This window comes from Saccostrea echinata, unplaced genomic scaffold (genome assembly GCF_033153115.1).
Source record: "Saccostrea echinata isolate AGI-Se365-2 ecotype Australia unplaced genomic scaffold, CSIRO_AGI_Sech_v1 ptg000086l, whole genome shotgun sequence".
Classification (NCBI taxonomy): domain Eukaryota; kingdom Metazoa; phylum Mollusca; class Bivalvia; order Ostreida; family Ostreidae; genus Saccostrea; species Saccostrea echinata.
Window position 1 is genome coordinate 2,745,591 of NW_026889835.1, and position 16,984 is coordinate 2,762,574.

Consider the following 16,984-nt stretch of genomic DNA (forward strand, 5'->3'; position numbering starts at 1 on the left):
TGAATGAGGCACCTATTTAATTAAACAAAGATAACATATTTGAATTTTGGAAGAAAAAAAAATTGTGTTATCTTTAATGATGTGTCCAGATTATTGAAACATAATTAAATTAGTAGTTATGATTATAAATTGTTCCCTACAAATTTCACCTGGATGCTGAAGTGTCTGGATTATCAGAGTCCGTATTAACGAGCCTCCACTCTAGATACCTGTACTGTAACCACAAATAAAAGTTCATAAGGAACTCTTGTTATATGTTTCATATTTAATTGAATAAATCCCACAATACAGTAAAAAAATATATAAAAAGAAACATACTCAAATAAAATATTATAAATACATAGTGTTATAATTCAAGTGAAATAACTTTTTAAAATAAATACATAATATATTTTCAACATGACTAATTGCCTGGCAACTTTTGGTATTTCTCCTTATGACACACTAATACAGATTTGCTAAAGGTTCAGAAAATGTGTAGAAATTTAATAAACAAATCATTTCTTCACAAAAATCTAACATAGAAATGAAAATATGTGTACTAACCATGATATTATTTTTTTAAAAAAATATTTATACCTATGTATACAACAACTCTACATGAGATTGCTTACATGACCTGAGAAGTAGTACCAGACTTTTTGTTCCTTTGCAGGAATTTTTAAAATTTATAGAATGTATGACTTGAACAAAAGTCTACATGAAAATATTGGCATGTTGGGCTGCCTTATTACAGGCAAGCTGTTCTTGAGTTAAAGACTTTTTAAAGTTTAAATTAGGTTACTTCTTCAATGGCTCATTTACACTAAAAAAAAACATGATTGTTCTTATTAAGAAACAATTAAATCTTATTTAAGACTATGAACTGTAGTCCCACAGCAGGGATAATTAATGCTACAGGTATATATTTCACCTCATTTCAAAACTACTAGTATATGAGGATTATTGCAGATCAGTGCAAAAAAAAAAATACTCCATGCTAATTAGGAAGGCATAAAATTCGGGGGGTGGGGGGGGGGGTTAGAAAGAGGAAACTGATTGATTACCCACCCCACCCACCCCCCAAAAAAGTAATGATGGTTACATTTCTCCACAAATAAACACCATCACCTATTAAAACTGGAGGGATTGTGAGCACTAAGCTCACAAATTGACCCCTCCCACTTCCATACGAGTATAATGGCACCTTTTGTCATGGGAAACCCCAAATATCTGTCCGATCAAAATTTAAAATAGAAGGTGCGCAATGGCACTATGTAATAAAGATTCCCAGAAAGTCTTATAAAATTTTATTCAGTGGTATAGGAGAAGTTATGGATAAGAAAGGGGTACCCCAATATTATAGAAAGAATGACAGTGTCCATGTTTTACAATGGGAAACCCCAAATACAAGTCTGATAGAAAAGCAAAATAGAGGGTACACAATGACACTATGTAATAAAGATTCTGTGAAAGTCTCATTAAATTTTATTCTGTTGTATAGGAGGAGTTGCAGATAAGGGATGACTACCCCAAGCATAACAGATACATGTACAGATGCATGGACAGACACCCCAATCATTATATACACCCTCTTTTCAAGCTGGCGGAATGATAACATAAACACAATATTATAAAGATTGAATTGAGGAATCTTTGTCTTGTCAACAAACACAGAAAACCCTTACACCATTCCCAATAAAAATTAAGAAAAATGTTTATAATACCCACTTAGGTTTAATGTTTGCCTGGCTGCACAAGAAAATAGACAACAAATGACACCGATATAAAAATCCACATGTATATGCTTAACATATACAACATAACTATAGAAACATTTAAAAAATAACATAAACAAAGTATTTGAACATTGAAAATAAGAACCTTGTTAAACAGAAATTATAATAATATCACAAATGATAATCAATTTATAGGTTAATTAATAAGTATTTAAACTGTGTGTTTACATGTACTAATACATTGTACATGTTACTAAATTGGATACTGCAAATCACTCTTTATTCGTAAGATCTTTATTTTCATGAGAACATTACGTGAGACTATCTCCTTACAAAAATTTCATTCTCGCATATATTTGTACAATTAAAGATCATATATAACAATTAACAAAACCTGTGAAAATTTTTGTCTCACTTATGAATACCAAATAACTACTGTAGATTCCTAAATACAAATTATTTATTATTGAATTTATCACTTAATTTGAAGCACCACCCACAAAAAAAAAACTCTTCTCTTTTATTTTCATATTGTTAAAATACATGTAATGTCTTAATAAAAAGTCTACTCTCAAATTCATGTTCTTGCTTTTTGGTGACTATGAAACATTTCATGTTAAGTACTTGCGTAAAATAAGTAATGTACAGCATCTCATGAAAATAAGGTGTCGCCAAATTTTGGTGATCTGCAGTAGCCAGAATGACAGGCAAATTGTGTTAAAGTACTTGGCAAGTCGAATTAGCTACAATAACTTGTAGAAAAAATTGGATTTCAAAATAGAGACTCTTGTATAAATCATTTAAATATCTTACATATTAAGGAAGCAGTTGAATATTGGTATCTTGCATACTATGCATGTAAATCTTTCTCTACACATGTAGTTTTTATTATGATGCACTACTAATGTATATATAGTTTCAATGCAAAGCAATTTTACAAATCTTATAATTCCTTGAAAGCTAGAAATTATGATTTTACAGGCTTTGATAGTAATTGAATTTCTTAAGACTTTAAGTTAACAGGTGTATGCACGTGTATGCACATGTATATTACAGCTTGGATATTTTTTGTTATGGTTATCTACTTGTTAATATGAATTTCCTATTGTACACAAGATACGTAAACTATCAACCCTGCCTCCTCAGTGAACAGTTGTACAATGGCTGATCCAAAAGCAATGTCGTAACCTGCTATAAAATCTTAAATAGTTGAAAAATTTCAACAAAATTTTGTGTACGTGTACCTCTACTTATTTTGCCTGTTGCCTAAAAATTTCATTCAGATATATGGTCATACTTTTTAAAATATTCAGATAAACATAATGTCAGGTATTGATTATTGCTGCCTGACACATTACCAACATCTTTTAGATGTTACTTTTTGTCACTAAGTTTTGGTACATTTACAAATCTTTCAAATCTCTGTTACAAATGTTTCATTTAATCTACAACACCAACTTTCAAAACTAAGTGACGTTAGAAGTTATCAAATCCTTCTCCCTCCCATCCCTCTATATTTCTACGACTTCAATTTACAAAAGTATTTCATGCAACTTTTATATCTTTATAAAGTTATTCTCCTAATTTGTAGTAAAAGAGTCTGGCATCATGTCTCGATATTTACTCAGGTCATCAACTTTTTCAAAAATTGCAACAGAAGAAGAAAGTGAACGGATAATCAACCATCCTCTAATGTCATAGTCTCTTCAATCCTACTATATACGAAAACTACATGTACACACGATATGGATATGGAAATGAACTACGGACAGCTCAAATAATTAAAAACAATCAAGTGAGACACTCTATAGCAGGACAACAGAAAATTAATTAAAAAGGATGAAAATTAAGAAGCATGTAAAAGATTTACCAGTAATAGATTTGTGGATGAGCTGAAAATGAGTGCCGAAAAGTACCGGGGTAAAACGTTAAAAGACGTCAGTAATGTTATGATGACAGATGAAACTATTTTAAAAAGTATTAAATTATATCTAACTGAACGAAAAATTGAGGCAACATTTAAAATGGATAGAGGTATAAGTATGTAAAATTTTATTGATGACTTCCATTATCAAAGAATATATAGGGCTAGTGACATTGGATCAACCCTCACATAAATGCATTAGGTATACGTAAGAAATAGCCTCAAGCTACTATACTGTTTGTACAGGTTTTTCTGGTTTTTTGATTTCTATTGTTCCAGTGGGTGGTTTTCTGAAGGTCACATAACTGTATATCACACTCCCAGCCACACTAAAATTATAGCATACAAGAAATCATCATTTTTATATTACATGTAGCAGATTAATATTAACAAGAAAAGACTGAATCACTCCATAAAGATAGAAATACTTCTGACAAACTGCTGAAGAACTTTAATCTACAATCTTAGTTTTTTGTAAATGAAAAAAAAAAAGAAGTTAAAAATTACTACTTTTGTATGTTAATTTAAACTAGAGATGGCAAAGGATAACTGGTTACTCGGTTGGAATAATGGTAATTGGTTGCAAAATCTGTAATCTGTTAGTCAAAGAGAATTATAAATGTGTATATTTGAACAAATTTTCATAAAAAAAATATTTCAGATTCAATTGAAGAAAAAAAACCCTCCATGAACATTGATAAGTTAATCAGTTGGAACGTGTTGCAGCTAACCGATTGGCAATTTTATACTCAATTGCCATCCCTAATCTAAACATATACAAAGTGTTCATATGGAACTACTGATACATGTTTTGTAAAATATATCTATTATTTCAAAATCAGTATTAAAGGCACTGTTATAATTACCTTATATTTACACCAATGAAATTAATCCATCTAAAATGATAGTCTCCACCTAAAAACATTCCTATGTATGTGACCAAAAGGTTCTGAAAAAGTAAAGAAAATAAATGAATCCAGATATAGCATACTTTTATTTTTCACTGCCAGACATTTCTGATGAGACTGTAGCTCTACAAAATTAAACTATGAACTTTTTGTCTTGAGCTTCATATTTACAGAATCAGTCTTATATTCAACTTATTGAACTTGTATGTGGACAAAGAGTTACTGAAACAAGTTCAATGCTGAAGGGGGCTAACATTTAAACATAAACAACATAAAAAACCTCAAAAGACCAAGAAAGCATAAGGGTGAATTAAAAAAAAAATGACCACCAAACTGAATTTTTTTGGCAAAATTCAACTACTTATAACATATTTTTCACTTATATCATCATATTACAAATGCATTCTAGTTTAAAATCCTGAAGTGGCAATAGAATAGACAATTGGATTAAAAAGTTTCAGAATTTTTAATGGTAAAATTTCTTTTGAAAAAAGAAAATATCATTACACCTTAAAAGACTTTCTAAAATACATAATCACAAGAAATTATAGTTTTTTATGCTTCAAAATGGTAAAAGGGGTATAAATGATTAAATCTAGACCTTGAATGAGTATCTTCACTTGTACATGTGACAAAAAAGTGGCTTTTTGATTGTTATTTTACATTTTTTTTTTCAATTCTGGTTTGAAAAGTTTTAATATGAAAAAAATATGAAGCAATAAAATTCCCCAAAATTCACTTTTTTGTCCGTTCAAGTCAATTCTTTAAATCTAAGCCAAAAAAGAATTGTTATATACGAGTTCTCTTACAAAAAATACTAGATTTTGAAGTGACCCTATGTTACATTATTGTGTTGCACTGCTGACATCTGATATGTATTTTATTTAACATTGTTTTAAAAATTATAACACACAATAACCCATTCTTACTTTGTAAATCAATTTGTCATGTTGATATTTTTCATCTTTTACAGCAGTTTTTTCATATTTTGAAGACCTTAAAACATGATTATTTGCAAAGTGTAATATATATAAATTGTATTTAAAATATATGTGAAATGATGAAAACTATTCCCTGAATTGACTGTAAAATTTCTGTAATTTGTTGATAGACATAGTGTTTTGAACATCAAATAGTATCAAGCATTTTTTTCAACTTATTTTTTAGTAAAGATAGTTAAAAATCATTGGTAATTATGAAGCAGTTTTGTTGCACTCCTGACTGCAGTAAAGTTTAAAATAAAAACCATAGAACACAAAAATTCATAAAGTGTTGGCAACATCAAGTGGTAATGAAATTGTGCAATACTTATAGTCCAATACTTCATAATGAAAACAGATGAAAGTATTTAAAATTCACATTTTATCTGGAATTATACTCTATTCTATGCCAAAAAACTAGCTTAAATGTATATTTAGAAGATAAAATATATTTTAAAGCATATTTTCCTTTAGAAGACAAACACAGTAACCCACCAGAAAAATTCTACTCATCACTTTTTCTTTTTATTCTTATTGGATGATTTATAATTCTAACATATTTGTTGCACTCCTGACCAAAAGCATTGGGACCTTTAAAGTAGAATTGTGAAGTGAAAATTACATAAGAACTTGTTCTGTTGTTTCAGTGAAGTTGAGGAGGAATTACTTGAATTTTATGACAATGTTTTAGTGTGTTTATTTTTAACGTTCATTAAAAAAATCACAAAAAAGATAAAAACACATCTGAATTGACAAAATTGAAAAAGGAAGGATTTTAATAATAAAACTGTCAATAATTTAGCATTAAATTATACAAAAAGATCATTATTAATTAATGAGAATACTTCTAAGCATGAATAGAAGTCTTTTCGTCACACAACTTGAATCTTTAAAAAAATGTGTTGCACTCCTGACCATAGAAATATGGATCTGAAGCACAGACAGATCCTGTAATTGATAAATCTATTTGGTAAAAATGTTCTTTGTGTCTTTATTTTCCAAAATAAAAATCAGAAAATCATATAATCATGATAACAGTTTTTTCACGCTTGGGAGCAAAACATCAAATGTTGCACTCCTGAAATTTTTGGGTATGCACATATACTTGACTCTCATTAATGCTGCTTGTGATTTATATAACATTTTTAAGTTTTAAAATGTATATCAGTTATTATTTTACACTTCCAAAATTCTTTTTTGTCTTAATTTTCTATCAGAATTTTACAACTGATGTTTTTTTGGCAACACTACATTTTTTCTGTTGCACTCCTGACATGGTATAACATTTTTTTAAACATCAGCCATGACCACAACCTGATTAAACAAAAGTTATGACAGTCCACATTTAAAGCTCAATACTTTGAATATTATCAGGAAAGTCTTTATTTTCAACATGAAGCATTATTTTTTATTTCACAGATCTCCAAAAAATATTGAAATTTCAAAATGTCACAAAAAGATGTTGCACTCCTGACAATTTTAGCATCATTTTTGAGCATAACTTTTTTGTTAATTGAGATATCAATGAGATATTTGGCAGGTATTTAGACACTATCTAAAGACATATGCTGAGACATAGAAATCTATTTTCATTGCCTGTATTTTTAGTGTGGGTTGATAAATATGCATTTGGTCATTTTTTTTTTAATTCGACCATAAGCTTTTCTGGTGTTCAACAAGTAGAACTAATAATAAACAAACATGATTTTGATAGTTCTCTGTGAATTTTGTATGACTTGAGCATTAATTCTTTTGAAAAAAAAGAACAACTGAATTTTTAATTGTATACAAGGGTATATCAAAATTAATAATATGAGACAGAAGACAGTTTCTACTACATGTATTTTGGTCATACCTTTAAAACACCAACAATATTTGTGGTGAGTGCAGAATTGTGATGTGTGCAAAGAACAATGGCGTAGTTCAGGATAAACCCAAGAGTACAGGATAATAAGAACTGTAGCAGAAACCATGGATTCCCCCAGTCTTTATAAGCCAGACCCTGTCACAGAAAACAGAATATCACACAATTATTCATTACAGTCAGTACATAGGTAATCAAAAATTACAAAGCTTATACATGCCTCTATATATGAGGCAAAGACTCACACCAAATAAATGTTCTGGTAATTTGCATTTCTAGATGCATCCATGCAAGATTGATTTGGGTAGAATTTAATGGACCTGCTTCAAAACTTTAAATGTTTCATCAACCCTACTATTATAGGTCAGATGCACAATCCAAAGCATGTCTAGTAATGTGCATCCCTAGAAGCATCATCCCAGGGATTCCATGCAAGTTTGGTTCAAGTACGCTGGTACTAACCTGCAATTAAAACTTTAACTTGATCACTCACCCAGAAAATTTGGTCAGATCCAGCATCCAAAGCAAACCTGGCTGTGTGCATCCCTAGATGCATCATCCATGCAAGTTTGGTCCAGGTAAGACTGTTACTTGAGAATGGATTTGCTCTTAAAACTTAAACTGGCATAACGATGTTTATGCCAACACCAGGGTATAGCATAAGCTCATCTAGAATTTGTCGAGGTGAGCTAAAAAGTCATACCCGGTAGTTAATAGTTGCACACTTTACCTAGGCTGTTATTTTGTCACTATACATTCTTTGATTTAGACCATTTTTCTAATATCAACTTTAAATTCAGAAATTAGATGAGATATTCTAGAACTAGAGACATCTTGAGTGAATAAAGTTGAATGCACTTACTTTTTCAATTTCTCCATTATACAAAGCAAAAGCAAACACTGGTAAAATCATGAAGAGGGAATTATAGAATAATAATCCATACTTCCCAAGATCCTGAAATATGAAAGAAAAAATTTGTTAACATCAACCTATACAAAATATTTCAAATTTTATTTTTCTTATAATTTTGATGGGGCCTGGACACAGTTGCATTGCAGTTTTGTTTACAATTTTAAATTTCTATTTTTAATCACAAAATAACTTCAGTTAAATGAATTGAACTTACAGGTATATGAAAAGTTTTAAATTTCAATGACCACACTATTCTTAATAACATTACATCAAACATTTGTATTTGTAAACATGGGAACAAGCTCTGTTATTGTTAATGTTTTCAATTTAACTCTGCACTCATCACTGAACACAAACTGACAACACCAGTGTGTTGGTTTTGCTTTCTCACATTTCTAATTTTAGAGATTTTCTGGATTATAGTTTTATTTAATATCTTTTAATTAATACACAATCTTCCACTTTTCTTAAATATCAAGGATATACTGGTATTTTTCTTTGTGAAAGTGCAAGGATGTGTGTCAATAAAATGCATCCAGAAATTTTAAAAGAAGTTTCTACACAAGCTTTTATAATATATCAGTCTGAAATGCTCTAGTAGCACGTATGTCATGATATTATACCAAAATTTGAGAAAATATCAACTTCAAATTTGTGTTCAAGCATAGAAAAAATTTATTTGCATGCTCAGAAAACCTCAATTGAAGGAATGTTTGCCAGTGAGTAGATTGCAATTTATGTTATTTTTCTAAAGTACTAATTTGTTTATTAGTGGCTATTTTTGTTTACCTTTGCTTCCAGTTTTTTCTTGGTGTACACTCCATTGGCCGCTGTACAGACATCATTGAGTAAAATCATGATGTAACCAGTGAGGTCAAAGGTCAGGTCATCACTATAGCAAACATATATATATATATATATATATATATATATATATATATATATATATATATATATATCATATGATTATTCAAAAGGCATAGAAATGTATACACTCATATTAATGATAAATAACACAAACATTTTTTTTACCTTCTTGTGAAGAGTTCTAATCTATACATCTATACATTTTTACATATTTTGGACAAATTTAGGATATTTTAGAAAACATCCATAGAGAATAGTATCCAGTAATACCTATTCAACAACAGGATGTTCTCAAAGCAATGTTTAATTGATGTCTCAGAAGAGTTCAAGGCACTGAAAACAATTCTCCAGCAAACACAACTTGATGTAATTGTTTCTTCTCATTTTAACATATCTTGCATATTTCCATATATTAAAATTCTCATCAATATTCAAAAACAAAGAAGTGAAATAATGTTTGTGTTAGTTATCCTTAAATGTCTTTTATACTAAGTAAACACTTTTTATAGATTTTAATGATCATACTGTTACAAGATTTAATAAATAATCATCATGTGATTTCTTTGTTATATATCATTATCATGCGATTTCTTTGTTATATATCATTATCATGTGATTTCTTTGTTATATATCATTATTATATCATGTGATTTCTTTACCTTATATCATTAATATTACATTAATTTTACCTGGCAGCAACTATTGCACCAAATATCATCAGAAAAACTGTAAACTGTACCACTCTTGGTGCCTTTACACTGATAAAAAAAATACAAAACATCATGCTCAAGCATGCAGACAGGAAATAAGACAAATGTAAGACAAAATAACTCTCAGTGACTCGTAAATCAACAGACTAAGATATATAATTATAAAAATTGTAGAACTCCAGTATTTTCTTTTCTTCTTCCAACTTAAGAAAATAGAAATAAATTGTCCAAATATATTTTAGTCTTTGTATAATAAAACAGTTAATTCTTTCAGTTAAAAAATTAGTAATATCTTGAAAAAACTAAAGAAAATTTTTTTTTCAACATTTTACCAGTAAATGAAATCTATACATATCTTGAATTAACAAACAAGAATTGTCCAATCATAAATCCTATTAAAATAGCACAAACTTGCTTTGCATTATCTGAATTCTCTCTCTCTCTCTCTCATGTTTGACCAAGATGAGCTACTTACTTTAACACATAATATTCTGCAATCATTGTAAAGAGAATGGCAAATCTTCTTAGAATTGTAAACATTGGTAAACTGTAAAAGATAATAATACATTAATATAATGTAATTTTTGAAGAATTTCTCACCCACATGAATAGTTCATAAATTGCTCATAATTCATAAATAGGGACTTATTTTACAGACCTCTGCTTATGAAGTTTTTTCATCAAGCCAGCTAGCCGTTTTCACACATGGCTATATATGTCTTTTTGATGAGACAGGTAACTACTACTCATTAATACTGAATTTTATTATATGATTGATTAATTCCCATCTCTCTGATAGGCTGAGATCCAACAATGTTAGAAAAATACTACGTTATATTGTCCTGCACATGACCTTCCAGGTCAATATAAGGAATTATTTCCAGGTCAATGTAAGGAATTATTTCCAGGTCAATATAAGGAATTATTTATTCTACATTGGACCAAAAATAGATAATCGGTGAATATTGTACTCTTCAGGTGTCTAAATCATCGTATTGACCTCAAAAAACAGCAATAATTGTATATTGTATTCCTCAGGTAGTTAAATCATCGTATCAATTAATACCTCAGATTTTTAACAGCAATGCTAGTAATTTATATATTATTCAAAAAATGATTTCTTACTAACTTTAGTTTCTTGGTTCCACCTAAACCAAACAATAAGTTGCCAATAAAAATTATAGGTAATGGCCATATCTGTAAAAGAAAATAGAGGTGTTTTAATAAGTTTTGGTAAATACATGTGAATGTCAACAAATCAACATAACTGTTCAGCATTATACACAATTGTTTAGGACTGGTATAAAAATATTCATTAAGGAAATGCATATTAGAATCATATAGCTTTAGATCAAATTTATCAGGACAAAATGCTAATATCCTAGAAGGTCAAACATATGAATACTGACAATAGGAAAATATTTTAGGGGGCTTTTATAGGGGCAAGAATGCTTAAAGGAATAATACAGTTCATAACTATACTGATGATTTATATCAATTTTGTAAATCAAAGCCCTCTTGTTATACAAGTTCCTATTGTGTAAATCTGTTGTTCTTCATCATTTGAAGAAAAAAAAAGAAGCTATAAAATGACCCTATATTAATACATCGAAATGTACTAGTAGATGCATATCATGGAATATTTTAAATATTTTCTGTCTATATATCCATGTATATAACTTGAACAGGATCAACATGAATAGCAATGGTTGAATATAAATTTGACTAACTGTAGCAAGTCTTCCATTTGAAGAGCCTTTGTCAATTAAAAAATGAGCAAACATATTGTTATATTGCAAGCACAAAAATGTACCTGCATATTAGTATATGCTGAATCAATGTTACCATTTACAATATAGGCCTATTTTGTGATTCCCTGTATTAATTATAATGGGAATCAGAATCTAACAACAAACAATTTGTAAGAAACACCTCAAAAGCATTACACACACTCATACGACCATTACCAAGAACAAGTACCAGTTGAACTTCGGTATCTTGAACATGGATATATCGAATACAACGCATATTCGAAGTGATTGGAAAGTCCCAAGCCCTTTATCTTCAAGTATTATACCCTCAATATCTCGAACCCACAGATATCTTGAAGTTTTTTCTTGGTCTCACCGAGTTCGAGATTACAAGGTTTGACTGTACATATCAATAATATTATTATTTTGTATTTATAGTTAAAATTAACATACTTTAACAAATATTCCAAAAGAAAATCCAGGAAATTCCACTAAACCAAGTAGTTTTGCTAAGAGTAGAATCACAATGCCAGTGGTCATCTGAAATAGATGATAGATTCAGCTCAAGTTAAATCTATAAACCCTGCATACCATTAATTGTAATATATGTATAAGAATTCAATCATTATGTCACTTCAAACATCAATACATTTTCTTTTCACAGAAATAAGAAAATCATCTTGGAATGTCAACCTTCTGAAACACTTACCTGACCAAGAGCCAAGAACTGGAAAGATGGAAAGCTGCAAAGATCAATACATTCACATATTAATTTATATCAACCCAGGCATATTAAAAGCATGCATGCAATTTTCTGTACCATCAAACACTTCACAATATACTGTACATGTACATAAATTGGCATATTCAGAATTTAGCACAATCACTGGGTATGGAGTTGTTGGCGAAATTATGAATTAGCGCTATACATGCCCATGCCATATATTGCATTTGTAAATGATTTCTTAGCGGTATTCATGAATTAGCGCATCCTTGTCTGCTCCAAAGCCTCTAAAAGATGAAGCCCGCTTTTTTAAGTACACATACAGTATGCAGCTGGAAATAAAAGGTCTGATATTGATAAAATTTACTACATTGTGCAAATATAACTAAGCAGATATGTATTTTAGGTCTATAAGCAAAAATAAGGCATGATGTTTGTTGCCATAGAAACTAATTCTCTTTCTCCTGCCACGCCCCCTTTCAAAAGTTTCCATACATCACATGACATAATATCAATTATCAAACTAAATTAGATTTCCCCAATTTTAATTATTGCCCCCATTCTAAATTGGTAACTATTATAATGGATAAATTTCTTTACTTAATTGTATCATTTTATTTACAAGAGGCCCATGGGCCACAATGCTCACTTGAGTAATTTTAGCCCTATCTGCTCTTTAGATTTTCCAAAAGATTTTTATATTTCCATGAAAAATTGTGACCCCATGTTTAAAGCCCACTCAAACTCTAAGGGTCTCTGAATCCACACAACATGATTATCTTGGCCTTGTAGAAATAGAGATGAAAATTCTTTTCTTGTATATGTGCATTATTTTACTGATCCCTATTTTAGCTACCTCTAACCCATGGTACATAATTTGGTAGGGAAAAAAGAATCCATTCAACTTGGCAATGTTTGCATATGAATGGTGCAATTGTGGTTCTTGACAAGAAGATTTTCAAAAAGTATTTCCTATAAAGTCCCATGTAAAACTTTAATCCCCTATTGTGACCCCACCCTATCCCTGGGGGGCCATGATTTGATCAATCTAGAATCTACACTACCTCAGGAAGCTTTCACATTTCATCTCTTCTGGTCCAGTGGTGCTTGAGAAGATTTATAAAGATTTTTTCCTATTTTGATGTAAAACATTAATCCCCTCTTGTAATACCACCCTACCCCTGGAAGCCATGATTTGTACAATTTAGAATTAATGGTACCTCAGACAGTTTTCATATAACTTTCATCTCTTTTGATCCAACAGTTTCTGAGAAGAAGATTTTTAAATCATTTTCCCTATTACATATTTCAATGTAAAAATTTTATTCCTTATTGTGGCCCCATCCTACCTCTGGGGACCATGTTTTTAATAATTTAGAACCTACTTTACCTCAGAAAGCTTTCACATAAGTTTCATCTCTTCTGACCCAATGGTTCTTGAGAACAAGATTTTTTAATGACTTCATCCTATTTTTGCCTCTTCTTGATTATCTCCCTTTGGAATAGTACTTGTCCCTTCGATTGAAAATTTTAAAATTTCCTTCACCCAAGGATGCTTTGTACCATTTGTGGTTAAAATTGGCCTTGTGGTTCTTGAGAAGAAGTCGAAAATGTGAAAAATTTACAGATTGATGGACAAACAGACCGGCAGATGGACAACAGTTGATCAGAAAAGCTCATTTGAGCTTTCAGCTCAGATGAGGTAATAAGCATTGTAGATTCCTAAATATATGTGAGGAATCAACTATCTTGTAATTTTGCAAGAAGCACCGATCGCAAATTAAAAATACTAATGCTTTTAACTTAATATTGCTAAATTGCACATAAAAACATCAGATCAACAGTCCAATCCCTAATTCATATTCTGGTGATTTGACTACTTTAGTCATTTTACATTATGAAAAACTTGTGTAGAAAAAAGAATGTACACTTTAGTTTTGAATACAAGTTGACTCCTTGTTTACGATTCGGGGAGTTATGTCCAAGACACGATGTAGTTACGATATCGACAGATTACTTTTTTATAGTTTGCTATAATATTTCTCTATTCTTGTGTGTATAACAGAATACTTTCTGTTTTAAGAAGTTTTCCTTACTGTCAATATCCACGATGTATCAATATCGAATCATGATTGTTCAAAGGATTATGGTTTCCACCCTTAATATTGTGTTTTTTAACATGTGAGTTACTTGAACATGTTGAAAACTATCACTTATAAAACTTTCCATGTAGTGTCAATATCATCGATATCGCTGCGATATCGAATAATATTTGCTCAACCCTTGGAAAGTGCCGTCCCTGTTAATGTGTATGTGTGTCTATATTTAAATACTTTACCTTTAGAAGATTGTACTTGCCATCGATATCGTCGATATCGACGATATCGTATTGATATCAAATCATGTTTATTAAAAACATAATCTTTACCAACTTTCACCCTAACACAAAACCTTACTTTTAACCCAACCCAAGACAATAACTTCTGTATTTCTTAATGCAATACTTGTGCATATGTACTTTCTGGTTAATAAGTTGACCCTACTGTCGATATCGTATCGATATCGAATCATGATTGTTAAAAACATATTTACTAACTTTCATTCTAACCCAACACCTTACTTTAAACCTAACCCAAGGCAATAACAACCCCTAACCCTTTGTCATCCTTATTTATTTTCATATTCATGCCAATAATGAATCAATATCGACATCGCTTGTGGCCTTGTAAAATTATGTTATACCTCATTTTGAAAATGAATTGTACAAATAGGATCCATATCGATACGATATCGTCATGGTATTGTCAATATTGAGGACATCGACATAGCACCAAATCTCATATATGAATATTTCCAATTAGTAATACTGATCAGGATCGATATCGATACGATATCGAGATAATATTGTCGATATTGTCGATATCGACATCGAATTCGTTCTTGGACATGTATGGATTCGGGTTGTCTACAAGTTGACTGTAAATCTCTATTAATATTACTAATCATGGCCTTGCTGTTCTTGAGAAAGCTTTTAAAGATTTCCCTATAATTTCCAATTAAAGAATTTGATTGTCCATTGTGGCTCCATCCTTCCCCCAGGGAGTCATGATTTGAACAAACTTGATACTGCTGTAATGGTTTGGGCTGTGGATATCTGCCTGGGTGGTTCAGTCGAAAGAGCACCTGACTAGTGATGCAGGGGTCCCCAGTTTGATTCCCTGTCCAGTCATACATTTTCTCCTTTCCTGTTACAGATTTGGTGCCTTTGACCACCCCTGGACTTGCAGGTTAAAGTCCTGCCAGGGGCTAATAAGAACTTGGGTTGTGTTTTCGAGGGCAAAGACAATTTAAGGAGGGAGGAATGTAATGGTTTGGGCTGTGGATATTGGCCTGGGTAGCTCAGTTGGTAGAGCACCTGACTAGTGATGCAGAGGTCCCAGGTTCAATTCCCAGGCTAGCCATACATTTTCTCCTTTCCTGTTACACTACACTACCTGGTGATGCTTCCATATAAATATGACAAATCATGGCTTTGTTGTTCTTGAGAAGATTTAAAAGATTTTATCTATGTATTCCTAATGTAAAACTTTGATTGCCCATTGTGGCCCCACACTACCCCCCAGGGTCATGATTTAAAAAAAACTTGAAATCTAAATTACCTGAGAATGCTTTTATATAAATATGACAAATCATGGCCTTGCTGCTCTCGAGAAGATTTTTAGAGATTAGTACAATACTATTTGAGCAAAGCATATCTATCACAGTATACACAAATTCATTGTAAAGTCACAAACTGTTGATATGATAATTTCTCAGTGATGTTATAAAATGTTGATGTTTTCAACAGATTAACTTATACTGTACCATATCATGATTTGATCGAGTTCTAAATAAAACATTTTCATGGTTTAAGATTATATGTGCAAATATTTGCAATAAGACAGTTATAAGTAATAAAGTTTCATTTTTATACATCTTTCGGGATAAAGATATGTGCAGGATGGTATGTGATCAAATCTACCATATAGCCCGAAGGGTTTAACGGTAGATTTGAGCATATAGTTGTATACCGATCTGTATCACATGTTTGAAAATTATACTCCGTGTTTTAGATAACTCCATATAGTAGCAAATGTATATCTTTTTTAACTCATATAGCAGCTATATGGATATCCAATGTAAATACATTTGCAATATTATAGGACACAGAATAGGATGCAGATAATCAATGCAAGCAATCCTCTATGCCAAGTCAACAAATTTTTGAAGCTTGAATCATCATTTCTCAGCATTTTGATATTCCGACATGCATGTAACAGGATAAATAATTACACTGAACGACCCTTTTTCCATACACTGGTTATTATATTTCTCTTATTTTAGCAAGAAAGCAATTTATTACACAAGGCATGATACATAGACAATAATAAAGAAGAAATATTACATACCCGTAAGATGTCAGCGTTAATTTGTTGGCAACAATTATCATAAAGGATGCCACGCCATAGAATATAGCAGAGGCAATTCTGGAGAAAAATGAGCCAACGTCTTCCTCCATCTTTCGTGTTTACACTGGAAGTTTGTGTAAAATTTGAATGTGATACGAATAACTTATTCCGGAAATG

General features: G+C 30.8%; 1 protein-coding gene across 1 annotated transcript; it reads right to left on the reverse strand.

Moving 5' to 3' along the window:
* Nucleotides 1–1,696: 1,696 nt before the first annotated feature.
* Nucleotides 1,697–16,925, reverse strand: LOC133177141 (UDP-sugar transporter UST74c-like). Its single transcript, XM_061312250.1, has 11 exons — nucleotides 16,808–16,925; nucleotides 12,345–12,378; nucleotides 12,089–12,175; nucleotides 11,014–11,081; nucleotides 10,360–10,431; nucleotides 9,864–9,932; nucleotides 9,097–9,199; nucleotides 8,257–8,349; nucleotides 7,386–7,532; nucleotides 4,509–4,591; nucleotides 1,697–3,971 (listed from the first exon to the last, which is right to left on the reverse strand). Exons 1-11 carry the CDS (start codon nucleotides 16,915–16,917, stop codon nucleotides 3,872–3,874), a joined length of 966 nt encoding a protein of 321 aa, XP_061168234.1. The 5' UTR covers nucleotides 16,918–16,925; the 3' UTR covers nucleotides 1,697–3,871.
* Nucleotides 16,926–16,984: the final 59 nt, after the last annotated feature.

What these genes read in the sequence shown, in the direction of transcription:
- LOC133177141 (XM_061312250.1), bottom strand. Translation starts at nt 16,917, where the DNA reads ATGGAGGAAGACGTTGGCTCATTTTTCTCCAGAATTGCCTCTGCTATA. An exon ending in GCAGAATATTATGTGTTAAA is followed by an intron (nt 9,933 to 10,359) that starts GTAAGTAGCTCA and finishes TTTTTTTATCAG; the next exon opens with TGTAAAGGCACCAAGAGTGG. An exon ending in GGTGCAATAGTTGCTGCCAG is followed by an intron (nt 9,200 to 9,863) that starts GTAAAATTAATG and finishes TGTTTGCTATAG; the next exon opens with TGATGACCTGACCTTTGACC.